Source organism: Alligator mississippiensis, chromosome 1 (assembly GCF_030867095.1).
Source record: "Alligator mississippiensis isolate rAllMis1 chromosome 1, rAllMis1, whole genome shotgun sequence".
NCBI lineage: Eukaryota > Metazoa > Chordata > Crocodylia > Alligatoridae > Alligator > Alligator mississippiensis.
Genome location: NC_081824.1, coordinates 135861899 through 135878968, shown reverse-complemented (window position 1 = coordinate 135878968; position 17070 = coordinate 135861899). Strand labels below are relative to the sequence as shown.

General features: G+C 45.0%; 1 protein-coding gene across 6 annotated transcripts in view; it reads right to left on the bottom strand.

The window, feature by feature from the left end:
- Nucleotides 1-17070, bottom strand: part of ZDHHC14 (zinc finger DHHC-type palmitoyltransferase 14) — a 187298-nt gene that overhangs the window by 74202 nt on the left and 96026 nt on the right. For 4 of the 6 annotated variants that reach the window (XM_019479818.2, XM_006262238.4, XM_006262240.4 and 1 more), the window contains one exon: nt 3747-3919. In XM_019479818.2, coding sequence (XP_019335363.1) covers nt 3747-3919 — 173 coding nt within the window. The remainder of the gene's footprint in view (nt 1-3746; nt 3920-17070) is intronic. The other 2 variants (XM_006262239.4, XM_006262241.4) reach the window with 1 other exon arrangement.

Genomic DNA, 17070 nt, shown 5'->3' with positions numbered 1-17070 from the left:
GGTCATCCACGCACGAGAGGAAGCTTTGCGACCGCTCAGATTTTGCTGAGCGATCCTCCCACGAGATGTCCAGGTAATTGAAGTCACCCATGACAACCATGGTCCTGGAGCATGCGGCCTCAGCCAGTTCCCGGGCAAACTCCTGGTCAAGCTCAGGACTTTGGGTGGGAGGTTTGTAGTAGACTCCCACCATTGTGTCCCCTGTGCTGTGTTCCCCACGGATTTTAACCCAGAGGGTCTCCAGTCGTCCACCCTGGTCACCAATATCGGCTTGCAGGGACGTGTAGCTTTCCTTAACATAGAGAGCTACACCCCCACCCCTTTTCTCTACACGATCCCTCCTGTACAGGGTATAGCCATCTATACCAGTGGTCCAGTCATGGGTGGAGTCCCACCAGGTCTCCGTTATCCCTATGACATCATAATTATTTGCATTGAGCAGGAGGATGAGTTCCTCCTGCTTATTCCCCAAGCTCCTGGCATTTGTGTACAGGCAAGCAAGTGCCCCCCGGGGGGCTCCTTCCTTGCCCACAGATTTTGCCAGGGCTGGGGCAGGGATGGACTCCCTTAAGTGCCTTGACCTGCTGACTTCACAAGGATTGCTCAGCGGGCCAGCAGTGGCGGTAGTGCCCCTGTCCCCCAGCGGGCTTAGTTTAAAGCCTGGTGGAGCAGGTCAGCCAGTCTGGCTGAGAAGAGCCTCCTCCCTAGGGGAGAGAGGTGGAGGCCATCTCTTCCCAGCAGCTCGCTGCCTCTCTCGCCAAAGAGCAGGCTGTGGTCACGAAAGCCAAAGCCTTCCCGACAACACCAGCGCCGCAGTCTTTGGTTGACCACGTGGATCCTCCTCTCCCTCCTCGGCCCATAGCCTGAGACTGGGAGGATCGACGAGAACCCCACCTGTGCCCCCAGACCCTTTAGCCCCGCTCCCAAATCCCTGTAGCACCTCATGACCTGGCTGGGAGCGCTCCGAGCCGTGTCATTGGTGCCCACATGAATTTACACACACCGAGTTTCCAACGATGGCTTACAACTTAAAATCAATGCATACTGTATAAAGTAGCCATTCAAACCTTTTCCTATTAGCAGGAGCAAAAGTCAGTCAAGCTCATCTAAATTTTACTTATCCCAAGAAAATGATTTTCCTAGAATAGCTTTTAACTTGCTTCTAATTTGCGTGTAAAAATAGAGGTAAGGGAGGAAGGGAGATTAACAAAACCTGGATACAGAAATATTCCAACTTTCCAGATGAGGTACAGTACAAGTAGCAGGGGACACTGTTGTATTAATGTGCTTTAACCTTTACCAGAAGAGACCTCCTCCTGATCTCACAGATCAGTGTATCCATTCAAAGCCTCTTTTCTGAAAAGGTCAACAAGTGGGCCAATTATCAAATGAGGTAACGTGAATTCTCTCTCCTCTCTTGGGAACTGAATTGAGGCTGAATTCATTTCACAAGAACTTTCACATAATTGTTAGATAGCAACTTTTGCTGAAAAAATAAACATTTATTCATATAAATATAAAAATCTAAAAAAAACCCTGAAATATTCACCCTATCCAACTCCTATTGCCATCTTAGGGAACTTAAACATATGCAGTGAGGCTGCTCCGACATGCTGTAATTACAGAGCATCAGAGCAGACTTGATTAATCAAGTTTGCTGGAGTGTGGTAATTACTGTGCTCCAGATGACTCCAGTGTCTCGTGTATCAGCATCCCCATGCTGAAAAATGGCGGCGGGGGTGCTTTAACTAAAGCTCATTGAATGAGCTTTAGTTAAAGCACCCCCACCGCCATTTTTCAGCACGGGGACGCTAATACACAAGACGCTCTGGGTGCTTTAATTAGAGCAGCTCTTGGAGCTGCTCTAATTAAAGTGCCTCTCCCCCTACCCCTCCAGGAGCACATGTTTAAAATGTTTAAAAGGCCTTGACATTCTTAACATTTCTTACTCAGCAATAAAAATGTATTGTTCTCTTTTAAAAGTGAGTGAGTAACTCATAACAAGTCCAATTACACCATTTGGGAAGTGTTTGAACCTAATATTTGTCATGGGAGCAGGAGATAGGAAGAGGGTTAGCAACTGAGATGATGCTTGGTTTGACAGCTGAGAGAGAGGAAATAAGGAAGCCTGAGAATTACAGTAAGAGTTAACCAGTTGGGAGAAGGACAGATTTGAACAGCCAACAACAAATGCCAGAAAATAAAACAAATATTCCTCCAATTGCAATGGCCATATTTTCTTAATACAATACTCACTTTTCCTCCCAAAATCAGCTCCTCCAAAAACTGAAGTGCTTGAATGAAGTGGGGAAGATAATTTTCTGCCTGTCATATAAGCACCCTGTTTTCACTCATGCTGTACAACGTAGCAGTTATTCTATTACTATTTAGGCAGCGGAGGGAATCAATGGACTTAAAAGTTCATTGTTCTTCACTCCACAAACATCTCTCCTTCTTAATATCTTCATGTTCCACTAACCAAGCTAATTTTTCTTAGGGCAATTTTGGTGACTGCTAGCTGTTCCTGTTCTCTGTCCTCCTATTTCACAGCCATAGAAATTCTATAGCTTTAGCTTTCTTCAAAATCATAGGTCCACCCATCTTCAACAGTAATTAGGGTTTCAACTTTTCAGTTACGCAGGGGGTTGGAGGAGTGACAAGGAGACAGGAGCATCCGTATTTTTTAAAATCATCAGCTATGCCAAATTAGCTTGGACTTTAACAACTACTATATCTTCACTCTGGGATTCACAGGCACAAACAGTCCATAATCGGAACTAAGGACTCCTATAGACATGCGGGAACCCTGCTCTGATGCGCTAGAAATCCAGCGCATTGGAGCAGACTCAATTAATTGATTCTGCCCGAGCATAGAAACTGACATGCTCCGGCAGCCTTCCATGCCGCGTGTAGATCAGTGTCCCTGTGCTGAAAAAATGGTGCTCTGAAATAAAACATTTGATGAACTTTAGTTCAAAGTGCCCTGTCACCATGCCACCAGGTTTTCAGCACAGAGACACCGATATACATGACATGTGGGTGCTTTTAATTCACGCAGCTCACTAATTAAAGCGCCCAGCGCCACATGCCAGAGTATGTGTAATAATGCCCTTAGATATAATTCTCTTGCTGAATAAACCACAGTAAAATCTAACTCCCTGTCATAGTTACATGGACTCTGCATAAATAAAAACATAATAAAAAATTAATTGTCATCGCTGAAATAGTACAGTCTTCTAGGGACTACGGCTTAGTATATATTTGTACAGTGTTTCACATAAATCATCCTGTTCCTATCTAGAGACTTACATACTATCACAACATAAAAACATCATAATTAGACAAGACCTGTCACTAAAGATATGCTACTTAAGAAACTGAAGGATTTTAAGAACTTGTACGTTGACATTGAGTTATTTTTCCTACTATAAACACTTTTAAAAGTACAAGATTCTCTTCCTGTGCACCCGAGCCTTCTGCCATATTTGCAGAATAGATAAGTGATACATTACAGCACCAACTAATAGTCTGGGCCCAATACTACTGTTGGCATTTTCTGATGGCAGAATTAATCAATCTCCTTTGAGAATGTGTCAATACTACTTCTGTTACTCAGTGTCACTATTCTAGTATGGTTACTGTTGTGAGATGGAAGTTACTACTCCAGTGAGCTGTGCACACCACATTCAGACAGCGCACACGCACCCCCCTCCTCAGTTGGAAGGAAAGTGAAGAGATCAACAGACCTTCTGTGTTACCTATTTGCCTTTCCAGGTCTGCTGCTTCATCTGGTGTTGCCCGTGGGAGGACGCCTGGATCACTGAAACTAGTACGCAGCAGGGTGCCCATCACGAAAAAGAAAAGAATTCCACCTATTGCAGGAATAGCAGGTGTAATCTTCTCCGACAAGTATGGACAACTGAAAGAAAAAGGGAAAAGACAAAACAATATGTTAAGGCCCCCAGTATCAAATAGTGAGGAATATGCTAAAATAAACTCAGTGTCACTTGCAATTAAAGGCTATACATTAAAATCAAGACTATACATTATTTTGAGCTTAGACTGCTTGCAGCAGAATGCTATGCTCATGTTTACTAAAGCAGTAAGCTGGCTTTAAAAAGCCATCCCCTACCACCATCACCTAGTATGTGTTTACTACATTGCATGCAGTTGATATTTTGCTCACCAGAGAGCAACAGGCTTTATAACGATTATGAGATTACTGCTTAGATTCTATGGGGCTGGTATTGGGTATTATTATAAAGCTTGTTTACAGTCTGAGACAGGACAGGCCTGAAAATAAACCTGTACATAAATTTATAATGAAAAAGCGAAAAAAAACTTAAATGAATTCTACAAAATGAATTACAGCAGAGGAGATGCATGAGGATTTATGTAAGTGGCATGCGTTCCTTCTCATCAGCATTCCCTCAATTTGAGGATGATCTCCACTATGGCTCATCTCCACTATGGCTCATCAATGGGTCTTGAGGTGACTCCAATCTTGAGCTACAGACCCACCCACAGAAGATTCAGGTCTTTCCGCAGAGGAGAGTATGCCAGAGATTAGGATTTCTTTCCTTTTCCTTCCTCCATTCCTTTCATCACTGCTTCAGTGGCAACACGCTTACTCAAAACATGCTGCTACTTGGTTGGGGCTGCAGCATCATCGGAGTTGGTCAACAGCCAGCTCCTCCCAGTTCTTGATGTCAGCATCCGTTTTCTTGAGGTACACATTCAATGTGTCCTTGTAGTGTTTCCTCTGGCCACCGCAAAGTCTCAGGCCATTGCTAAAAACAGGGAGTAGAGCACTTGTGTTGGGAGTTGAGCATCTGCACACAATGCCTGGTCTGGCGAAGTTGGTGTTCAAATGTCACTGACTCAATGTTGGTAACCAATGCTTCAGCAAGGAAGCTGACATTTGTGCAGTGACATTCCCATTTGATGTGGTGGATTTTCCAGAAGCATAATTGGTGATACCTCTCCAAGCTTTTGAGACGATGATAGTAGGCCACCCACATCTGTAGAGGGGAGTGGGGATGATGACTGCATTGTAGACCTGGATCTTGCTTGGTGTTTTTCCAAAGATCACAATTAATAAAGACACGCTGAAGGAATTTCCCAAAGAAGGTACTTGTGCATCAGATCCTGAGCTGAATCTCCACCTCAATGTTCACTCAGAGAGGTGGCTACTGAGGTAAGAGAAGTGCTTGACTACCTCCAGGGTCTTCATCTCTATATTAATTTGGGGCAGGTGGGGTCACATTCATGGCTTGGAGCAAGCTGAAAAGAACTTTAGTCTTCTCAATGTTGAGAGGCCCAAAGTCTGGTAGGCTTCTCTGAAAAGATCCAATGTGATCTAGAGGTTTTCCTCTGTGTGCACAGGAATAGCACAGTTGTCAGGTTCAAGGTCAAGGATGATTTTTGACTGAAAACATCCCAGATTGAAGAGCTCTCCATCCGTTTGGCATTCTATGTCAATACCAGTAGGAAGGTTGCCCTTAATGAGAACCAAAACTATTATAAAAAAAATGGAGAACAGAGATGGGCAATGACACATACTTGCTTGACCTCTGCCTGAATGACAAACAGATCCGTCTCCAATCTGCTACATAGAACAGTCATAGTCATGAAGAAACCTCATAACCTTTTAGGTACTTTTCAGGATATCCAAATTTGACTAGTGCTTTTCACAAGGCTTTGCAATTGATGGAATCAAAGGCCTTTGTGAGGTTGATGAAGGCCATATATTCCTAACACTTTTCTTGGACCTGGTGGGCAACAAAGTTTATATCAGTTGCCCCACAGGAAGGTCTGAAACCACAATGAAATTCTGGCAGGACTTCCTCAGCAAGAGGTAAAAGACAGTTCAGGACGGTGTGGGAAAGGATTTTCCCTGTTGTGGAAAGGACGGTGATACCTTGATAGTTCCCACACACAGACGTATCTCCTTTCTTGAAGCTAGTCATGATGTTGGCATTACTCAGGTCCCCTGGAATCTCTTAATTGTTCCAATTTCATAGAATAAATTCACAGAATCTCAGTACTAGTTTCTCACCAGCAGCCTTGTAGATTTCACCAGGTAGGCCATCTGGTTGAGTAGATTTGTTGTTCTTGGTTTCCTTGATGGCATGCCAGACTTCTCCTAGGGTTAAGACAGGTTAGTGAGGGATCCCCTTTCTGAGTGTTGGGGGATGGACTCGATGTTGGTGCCTGGAAAAAACTATGCATGTCATGTTTGTCAGCATAAAGCTGGATCTCCTTGGCTTTACCACCACTGCATTGTCCATGTTGTATCTCATTAGTTCTCTGGAGACAATGGCAGTTCTTCCTTCTGGTCATTCATTGTCTTGGTTATCTATCAAGGTATGAACATTCCATATCACAAAAATCATTGTCTTTTTATGATGTTTTTGACTGCACAGAGAGTAATCCTGCTGGACATGCTTATCCAGGCAGGAGCAGATAAGACCACCTAGATTTAGGGCACTTTTTCTAGACCCTTCTCCACATTGGGTGAGCAGAGGGGGTCCTGAACAGGACTATTCAGTCACAGCAGCAGCTGCCAAATTGCACGCCTGTCTCAGCCCAGGTGCAAGACAACCATCACGCTACAGCCGCCTGCATGCAGATTCATGGCTGGAGACTGCTGTATTCACTAACCCTGTCTCTGTCACCAGTGGTGCATCCCACAGGGTTTTTGGAGATTGGTACAAGAGTGCATTGTTTCTGGTGATAGAAGCCTGTGTGCAACTTTAACATGAGGAAGCTGGTGCGTGGAAACAGCAAACACACAATCGTGACGAAGTGAAGATCTGAACCCAGTGTGTCAAGGGACAACCCTAGATGACAGGAGACCTCTTGCTGTAGCCTTCTGTCTTTACAGCCACTGAGATCCTGACATCATCTTTCACCTGATCCGCTGTTGAGGACTTGGGGTTGGACCGTGGTTTGTCTGGAATCTCCCCTCAGGCCTGTTTGCCATGGGTGTCCCTGCCAGAAGCATAAGACTCTGTGCAACACAGCTCTGACAGTCATTGGGACCAGGGCCCAATTATGACATGGTGGGTCCCTACGCTAGGAGTTCTCAACCTTTCTGTGTCGTGGCCCAGCAAACTGCGAACTGGAAGTGGCCGTGGCCTGGCAAACTGCAGACCACTGCACACAGACCTATGCCCAGAATTTCCGGCTTGCACCACCTCTGCGGGGAGGCTGTTCTGGACCCTGGACACTTGCACTAAGAAGAACTTTTTTCTTACGTATAGTCTAAATCGGCCTATTTGGAGTTTAGGACCATTAGACCTTGTTATCCCTTGGGGAGCTCTGGTGAACAGCTGTTCTCCCAGGTCCTGATGTACCCCTCTTATATAACTGTACGCTGTTACCAAGTCCTCCCGGGCCTTCTCTTTTCCAGACTGAAGAGTCCCAAGTCCCTCAGCCTTTCCTCGTATGGCCTGCCCTCCAGGCCTTGGATTATACGAGTGGCTCTCTTCTGGACTCTCTCAAGCTCTTCCACATCCCTCCTGAAGCAGGGGGCCCAAAACTGGATGCAGTACTCCAGCTGTGATCTCACCAAGGCCGAGTAAAGCGGGAGGATGACATCTAATGTGGGGCCCTAAGCTACAGCTTGCTTAGCTTGTGCCTAAATCTGGCACCAATTGGGACACACAAGCCTTCCCACCATTACAGGGTCCTGGTCTGTGAAGATGAGTGTTCCTTCTATCCTCCTAGAGACATGTCAATGTTAAGACAATAGCAAGTTGCATCCCAGGTTTTGGAGCTTTCAATCTGTCATGACCCAAAGGATAGGACTGTGTGTGCGCTTTGGCACTGCAGAATTATTTCCCGCCACGAGGAGCTTTCTTTGCACGGTGCAATTCTCAGTTGCATAGAGAAAACCCCGGTGCAAAGGAGTTCCCGCCATTCGCATACAAATTTGTGTCCCACTATTGGCTGTTTCTAAATTATTCCCACGTGGCGGCTAGCGATTGGCTTGCTAGCCGTATAAGAGGCTTGAGCGGTTTCCGCCCAAGTTGGAGGACTCCACAACCATCTCTTGGAGGAGGAGAAGGAGAACTTCACATCTTGTGAAGAACTCTAAGCGCTGTGGAGCCTAACAAACCCAGCGTGTGCCTTAAGGAGGATACAGGGGCCTGATCAACCTCTAGCCTCTCCCCGTCGCCACCTGATCCCTCGACGTACCCTTCCCTGCGCGCTCGGTCCACGGAGCCTAGCAAACTTCGTGTGTGTGTGTGTGTGTGTGTGTAACCAGAGCTCTTTCCGGGTTTAAAAGGATCGAGTTTTCTACGGGTCTTGTTCATGCGAGTTTTCTTTTCGTTTGTAACTGCAACTTAAGCGAAGTTTTTCCTGCCTGCGCCGTGACCATCTACGGCGTAAGTAAAATAATCTTTAATCAACCGCTATACGTCCGTGCCTAATTCTAGTCCGCTGTGCCGAATTCCCCGACCCACGTGCCAGGGCTGCTGGCCACAGCCCGCCGCACGCCCCCGAAAGCCTTGGACCGCTCCCGGCCCGCACATGGCGACGAGGATGGGATCCGGGGAAAGCACGATGGAGCTAGAATTAGTTAAGAACTGCCTTTGGCGCAGTGGAAAACGCCAAGTAGAGAACTTCATGGAACTGGAGGTGCATATCGCTTACCACCAGGCGGGCGGAACGGGTGAGAGGTTTATCAGCAGACGCCTTTCGCTGAGGGGAGAAGAGGGAGCTTCCGAAGACGGAGCCCCGAGAGAGAGGGAAGTGTGTCTTTACCCCGCGGCATTTGGGTGTATAATGAACGATGAGCAGGTCCTATTCAGGCCCCTTGACACTGTGTCCCTCGCCAGAGTCAACCCGGCAGGCGCAGTAAACCTGATCCTCACCCAGGAGTGTGCCCGTTGCCTAAGATGTGCTCGGGAGAGTGAAGAACCGGTGCCGATCGACCAGTTCGCCCCCTTTATGGTAGCGTCTAGATTGAAGGGTTGTGAGCTTCCATCCGAGCTTTGCGAAGACCTGGAGACGGAGGGACATGCCGCAGATGAGAGGGTGGCCCCAAAATGCGACAAGGGGGGAATGCTAACTGCAACTTTTCGTACTGTAACCGATTTAATGCAGAAGAATTTAAGTTTGAAAGCCCAGCTGCGTATGGCCGTTCAAGCAGTCAAAGAAGCGGCTGCGAAAGAAAACCCCGAGACACCACTCCAAGATGGCGCCGAGCAAGAGGGAGACAGCGTGGAAGAACCGGAAGAGAAAGGTGGAGCTTCAGAGGAACCCGCGAGAGTTCGGCCAGCGACCCTGCCCACCAACGCAGCGTCGCTTCCGGCGACCACGCCTTCTTGCCGACGGAAGGGAGAATTGAGCGGAGGAGTGCATCCGCCCCTCCTGCCTGAAGCAATAACAGCAGCATCGACTCCCGAAGTAACAGATCAGCCTGTAGCAACAACCAGTCGAGTTGCTACTACCTATTACGCTCGCACCAGAACTGAACTGCAGGATTTGTGCAGAGAATCAAGAATCCAACCTGAAGAAACTCTAGCTGTATGGTTGGGACGTTAGGTCGTGGAACTTGGGTCTGACCTGCTGAACCAGGAAGAAGCAAGCTTCTTGGTCAGACAAGCTTCGTGGAGTAGAGGACATGTCACTGACATCGACATGGTGGCGTTTAACGTTCACTGGCCTATTCCACTGCCAGCGCTTGTTGCAGGATTCATCGGTCAAAAGGCCCACGCGTGGCATGACGGACGGCCAGAACACATCGGCGCAGAGCAACTCATGCTAGCAATCATCGGAGTCTCGTACTGTGCCTGGTGTGCGGGCCGGGCCCCGAGCCCGCCCTCGTCGCCATGCGCGGCGGTGATTCCGATCCCATTCTGGCCGCCACGGGCAAGCCGGGGGCAAACTGGGGTCGTACCGGACCCGTCTCCGGTGCACGTGGGCTGTGGCCGTCAGCCCGGACATGCGGGGTGGGAGAAACCGCGGGATGATTTTGTGCATGCGAGTTAGAATTAGTCACAGAGGCGTAACGGTTGATTGAAAAGATTGTTTACTTACACCCAAAGATGTTATCAGTGTAGGCTGGACAAGTTTCCAGGCACAGCTCCCGCTTGAACCCTTGTTGGAGGATTCTGACAAAACGATTGCTCCCACAGAGTTTGCTAGGCTCCGCGGGTCCGGTTAAGTTGGGTTCGAAAAGTTTCCCCAGAGTTATTCAGACTCCGCGGGTCCGATACGTTTTCCCCGGAGTTTGCTAGGCTCCGCGGGGTCCCAAATTATAGGAAAGGGATACGTCTAGGATTGCGCTCGGCGATGGGGAGAGGCGAGAAGTGAAAGCTCCGTAGGCTCGGTTCCATTGCCTCTCTCTGCCTGCTTAGGGGAGGCGCGCCGGGTCCGCAAGGGTCCACAGTGCTTGGAGATCTTCACACAGAATATCTCTCTCTCCTCCCTCCTCCGGTGTTCGTGGAGTCCTCCAACTTGGGCAGAAACCACACAAGCCTTACGTACGGCTAGCAAGCCAATTGCTAGCCGCCATGTGTGCCTAAATTAGGAGTCGGCGAATAACATGGCGTGGACCCTAATACAAATGGCGGGAACTTCTTTATAGTGTGCATCACTACGATGCAAAAGAGATGCACACTGCAAAGAAGCTGTAATTTGGCGGGAAATCCCCTGTTGCACCAGAGCTCTCTCTAGCAGCAGAGAGCTCTACCGTGCAAAGAAAGAGACAAAAATGGCGGGAAATAATTTAGCAGTGCTGAAGCACACACACAAACAAAAAGTCACAACTTTGAGTTGTGACACCTGGAACCCCAGAGCATGTGCGCTGGGACTGACATCACTCCAGCGAATAAGACCATGGCCTCACCGTCATCTACGAAATCCTGGAACCATTCCAGTGACCATTCACAGCATAGATAGTTGTCTTGAGGTTTATGGACGAAAGAACATCGCTGTCCTCTGGATTCTGCTTAACCCAATGGTTAACCAGCCTGTGAGTAACCTCCTTCGTCAGTTGTCCCGACTGCGTATCCTGATGGAGCCAAGAATATCTAGTGATCGGGAACGTCGACACCCGACCGAGGCTCAAGGTGCAAGACATCGCGAATCCGATCTTCCATCGTTGCCACAGAGAACACCAGAGGAGCGATACATGTTTGGATTTCTCCTACAGCGTTCTGGACTCAATAAGCGGCAAGTTCGGATTTTAGGGGACGCAGGCCAATGGCAACTGGCCTATGAGTTAGGTTTTCATTATCTGGAAGAGCTAGACGACGGCTCCTCGACGATTTCATCCAGTTGAGTGTGCAAGAGACGGTTGTCCAGAGTAGCAAACACCTGTATTATATGTTTTAGAAATGATAGTGTGGTTCCATGTGAATTTTGTAAATATTAGTGAAATAACTGTTTTAAGAGAATTCTTTTCACAGATCCGGAATTCAGAGTGCGTGGCGGACAGAAGCCCCAAGAAGGATAACATCATCGGCAGAAGTGAGGGCTTGACGCGCGACTTCGCCATGATGCCCACTGAAGCCCTGATCATGCAGTTTTTTGTTATGAATCTGGTTATGTGTGTATGTATTTGTGCTGGCTATTATTTAATTCGATCCCTGGAGGACGAACTTCTTATGTTAGCTGATTTTGTGTTTACCCGTTTAGTTCAATGACCCATTATAAGAGCTACTGGCAACCCGAGTGACAAGCGTGTGGCATAATTCAGCTGTGCCTTCAGCAAGGGGGGATGTCATGACCCAAAGGGTATGATTGTGTGTGCACTTCAGCACTGCAGAATTATTTCCCGCCACGAGGAGCTTTCTTTGCACGGTGCAATTCTCAGTTGCATAGAGAAAACCCCGGTGCAAAGGAGTTCCCGCCATTCGCATGCAAATTTGTGTCCCACTATTGGCTGTTTCTAAATTATTCCCATGTGGCGGCTAGCGATTGGCTTGCTAGCCGTATAAGAGGCTTGAGCAGTTTCCGCCCAAGTTGGAGGACTCCACAACCATCTCGTGGAGGAGGAGATGGAGAACTTCACATCTTGTGAAGAACTCTAAGCGCTGTGGAGCCTAACAAACCCAGCGTGTGCCTTAAGGAGGATACAGGGGCCTGATCAACCTCTAGCCTCTCCCCGTCGCCACCTGATCCCTCGACGTACCCTTCCCTGCGCGCTCGGTCCATGGAGCCTAGCAAACTTCGTGTGTGTGCGTATCCAGAGCTCTTTCCGGGTTTAAGAGGCTCGAGTTTTCTACGGGTCTTGTTCGTGCGAGTTTTCTTTTCGTTTGTAACTGCAACTTAAGCGAAGTGTTTCCTGCCTGCACCGCGACCATCTACGGTGTAAGTAAAATAATCTTTAATCAACTGCTACGCGTCCGCGCCTAATTCTAGTCCGCTGTGCCGAATTCCCTGACCCACATGCCAGGGCTGCTGGCCACAGCCCGCTGCGCACCCCCGAAAGCCTCGGACCGCTCCTGGCCAGCACACAATCCATTCCATATAAAATTTGTTTGTTTATTTTAAAAATAAGACCACAAGGAAGTTGAAACTCACAGAAATGAATAACCAAGGTAGTCTAGGGCAAAGATGAGAGCCTTTCTAGAGAGCAGAAGAAAGGCTTTATTGCTACCAGATTTACAATGCAACTACTAGGCTGCAAGACAATGAAGTTCACTTAGGGATTTTTTTTTATTCCACTTGCAATACAAGTTAGCATAAAAGAAAGTGCTAGAATCTAAACATGGCATGCTTGTGGCTGTATAAGGGAAGAGAGAGGCCATTATCAGCTGTATTTAGGTATTAAGCAGTATAACACTGTTAAATGTCAATAGTATGCTAAATACTGCTGGGTTGTCAAGTATTAACTTGGCATATGCACTAACTGAAATGAACCAACCCCTCTCTAACATAGAACAGAGAGGGTCAAAAAAACCCACCCCTCTTGACATGAGCCCTATGTGAAATGTTCACAATATTCATTTATTTCATTTAAAGACTGTTTCTAACCATCATTGTGGGGCACAGATTTCTAGATATGAACACAGTATGCTTAAAAAATAAAACATTCTTTAATTCCCTTTAACTTGCGCAATGAATTGAATACCCCTATCCTAAACTAATATAGTGTGGTATTTAAAGAGTTAAGGGATAGCTAAGAAGGGGGAAAAACGAATCTTGTGGCTTGGTTGAAAGAACAGTCCTAAAACATTAAAACACTGGTGAATGTTATTCTAATCAGCCCTTTTAGATATCAATTGCTAATGCCCAGATACAAAAAGGTAGTTAGGTAACTAATTGCCATTAAAATGAAGAGGGGTTTGGCACCAAAACATTTTCCTGGTTCTGGGCCATATTCCCTTAATATCAAAGAAACCAGACAGAAACAGCCAAACAGAGTCTTTTATACAACTCAAACCATTTACTGGTCAATTATATCCTGCACATGGTGAATTATTAAAATCCAAATTATTGTATTAGACAAACAATAAAGCTAATGTGTTCCATGAAGCATTATGGACCAAATTATAAGAAATATGCATTATAATGAATACTAAATATAGCATAATTCATTTTGATGCATACTTAAAGCTATACTCAAAGAAACTGTAACAAATTACAGATCTATGGAGAAAATTAGGGCTGGAGATGCATCTCAAGTTACCTTTCATGTCTCTACCATGAAATCATAAGAAACATTTAGGGCAGATGTCAAAGTAGCTCAGTAGATAACATCTGGATACCCACTTTATCTAAAATTATTCTAGAAATGATTGTCCAAGAACATATGCTAATAGCCATCATAAATAATTTACTGCATAATATGCAGTAAGTTGATGTGCTAACATTAAATTAAATTGCAAGGAACAAAAAATCCAACTCCCCATATAGAAAGACCAAGAAAGCCATGTGCTACAGGGCAAGTGACAAAACTATCCCTAATGAAGCATTAAAAACTCTTGATAAATATTTAGCTGAATCAATCTCAAATTCTGAAGAAAGATGGAATGATTAAAGTTGAAGATGTTCTTGCTCCTTACAGATGCAAAGTTAAGCTACCACAACAATCAGTGCATCTACTTCAAGCTTAAGGTTACCAATTCTGACTTGGAAGAAACAAAGTTAGCGTTCATAAAAGATGGGAAGATGCCAAGCACTACATAAGTGCTAATTAGCAATAATGACACTTGGACTCAACTGCCCCAATTCTCCATGAATTTAAAAATCATTTCCATCTGACAATCTGTTATTTAATATATAATTTAAGCCTAGGAGGAATGATTACATCTTTGTCTGATCTATACAAAGTGTAGGGCAAAGATTTCACCAAGTTACTCCTACACAGGATCCGATAGCATGTCTCTTACAGTGCGCAAATCATTCCTTAAATTCTTCTTCAAGGAGGCAATCCTTCCTCAAATTACAGTGAAATTTTTAAAAAATGCCCCCTTGTTTTTGCCTTGTGTTTGCTTTCTGTATTTCATAGCATTCTGTGGAGTCCATTTCGTTCAGAGGTACTTCCTGTCTCATGGACCTTTATGAAGATAGCAATACATCAGACACTGCTCTGAGGGAAGAGCTCATGTGTACAATCCTGCCACAGGCTTTGTAAAAGGATGTTTTCTATTTACAAGACACTGAAAGAATTTTCTATTTACAGGACACTGACTGAGTGTCAGAAAAGCTGACACTGAAGAAACAGCAGGCCAGCATGTGCAGAGCAAATCTATATAACCGTGATATGATTATTCTCAGGCCAAGTAGGTCTCTGCTTTGAAAAGGTGGTGAGCAGAAAAGAAAGCTCATCTTTAAAGAACTTTTTTTTAAAACCTCATGCTACATATTAATTTCAAGAAAGTTCTTGATATGAAATTTAAATATTTAAAATGATTAAAAACCACCTCAAATGTGATAGTTTCTGAAGTGTATTGTAACTGCTGCAAGAATTTAAAATATTTAGTTTTATATCATTACTTTTAGAGATGGTCACATATTACAAAAAAAATCTCCACTTATATTTGTTAAATTTTTTAATTAGTTTGTTTCAGTTGCACTTACATCCCCTTGTGCATCAACTCTTCTCAGACAATATGAAAAGTATGTTTCCTTGCAAGCGTCATTCAGCAAGCTCTACTGTTCAGACAGAGTTTTTAAGCCAATATTGGTGAGTATTTCCTGCAAGCAAATTTTGAACTTTTAGAAGCAAGTTATCTCATCAGAATGCTGGGAGCTGCTCTTCCTACAGAAGCAAATGTCACTACAGCATAGGAACCCCATATAAGGGACAAACCTCTGTCCTACAGTACCACTGCCAACCAGCAGTAAAAATCTTTTAAGATTGTTACTCTCTGACAGCTCTTTGGTAAGTAACTCTATGAAGTGAGCAGGTGGCATCAGCCTACTTCCTAGACACAGCACAAAACAAGACAACTGTTAGTAATTGGCACCTTTGATGGCAGCAATACAAAAAGATTGAACAGGCCAGGCCAGAAAAAAATGACTAGGAAGTATAGTTTCATAGCAGATCCCAGTCTACATTCTCACAGATGAACTGACTGTCTTTTATTACAGGTGGCACCAACCTTAAATCTACATTTCTGCAAACATAATCCAGAGAAGCCAGGCAGAATTTCAATGTAAAAACTAGGTTTTCCAAAAACCTTGTCTTTTTTTTCTCCCCTTGGTTGTCAAGTTCATTTTTTGAGGCTGTGTTTGAAGGTTAGTGTAAGCGTAGGAGGAAAATGAAATCTGCTGGAGGACTAGTCTGTTACTGCTGGATAAAAATAAAACACTAGTGCTGAAGACAGCTAATTATCAAGGACTGCCCCATGAACTAAGCTTGCCTAAGGAATACTAAAGCGAGTCTCCTTAACCCCTGATAACCATTTAAATGGTGTAATCACATTTAGATAGGGCAATAAGGTCTGTAGAAAGGAAGGCACATACAAAAAACGCAAAGAGGACACAGCAAGAAACCTACAACCTTTGAGCTCTTCACTAGAAAAGGAAAGCACCAGCATTCAGCAAACCAGGGGTCAACAACGTTTTTGGGCAGAGTGGCAAAAACACCCTTATAAGATGTTGGCGTGCCAGGGGTGGACGGCGGGGGAGCCACAAGGGGTCCAATCCTTGTTGTGGCAGTGCAGTCCCAGCCTCTTCCCTACCACCTGCCCCTGAGACAGGCATGCAAAACAAAATGCCTTTATGTGCCATGTTCTGGCACCCATGCTGGGAGTTGCCTACCCCTGCACGAAAAAGATTAAGGCTTTTCTAAACAGAGTTCACTTATTCTCTAGTAGGGAGATATAGGAATTGACAAATCCAGTGTTGACTCTTAAAGGCTTGCCTCTGGAGATATAAAGAAGTTGGAAATAGCAAACAAATAAAGCAACTAACTACAAACAAAACAAAGAAAAAGTTTTCTATCTCTGAGCAACTGGAAAAAAATTCTTTCCTAAATCTTTCACCTAACCTCCACCTGTAATTTGAACAAAAACCCATAATGCAAGAGAACTTGGATTTATGCAAGATGTACAACACTATAAACCACAAATATAGCCATCTATAGAATCTTAAATTCAAGCTCATGTACATGAATGGTGTTACCTAAAGCAAACACTTGTGCAAGCATCTTTTCACTGTTTTCTTTGATAAGTGGGCAAAACGGTATAAAAGACAACAGCATAATAAATGAGAGGAACCAAATAATATAATAGAACCATTCATAATTTCTCTTATCTACATCACTAAGTATACTTTAGCTCCAATTCCCAAGATACTGTTTGTTTAGCATACATATGCTGCTTTACCAATAGCTGTTGGCATAAAGTGTAGTCTACTGGTAAAAACAAAAAAGAGAAAGTTGACTGACATTAGGACTTCTGTGTTCTGTTACCAGATGTTATGGCTCACTGTCTGCACAGGGTGTGCTACTTAATGCAGGGATTCTAAAACTGTGGAACTCCTAATTTCCCTTTCCCTACATACCCGGTACATCTGACTCCCAATTTTGTGAGGTGACCAAGAAAATAATAAAAAACTCAATTCTGACCATGCCTAGTTTAAAGATGAGAACTAGACACCCAG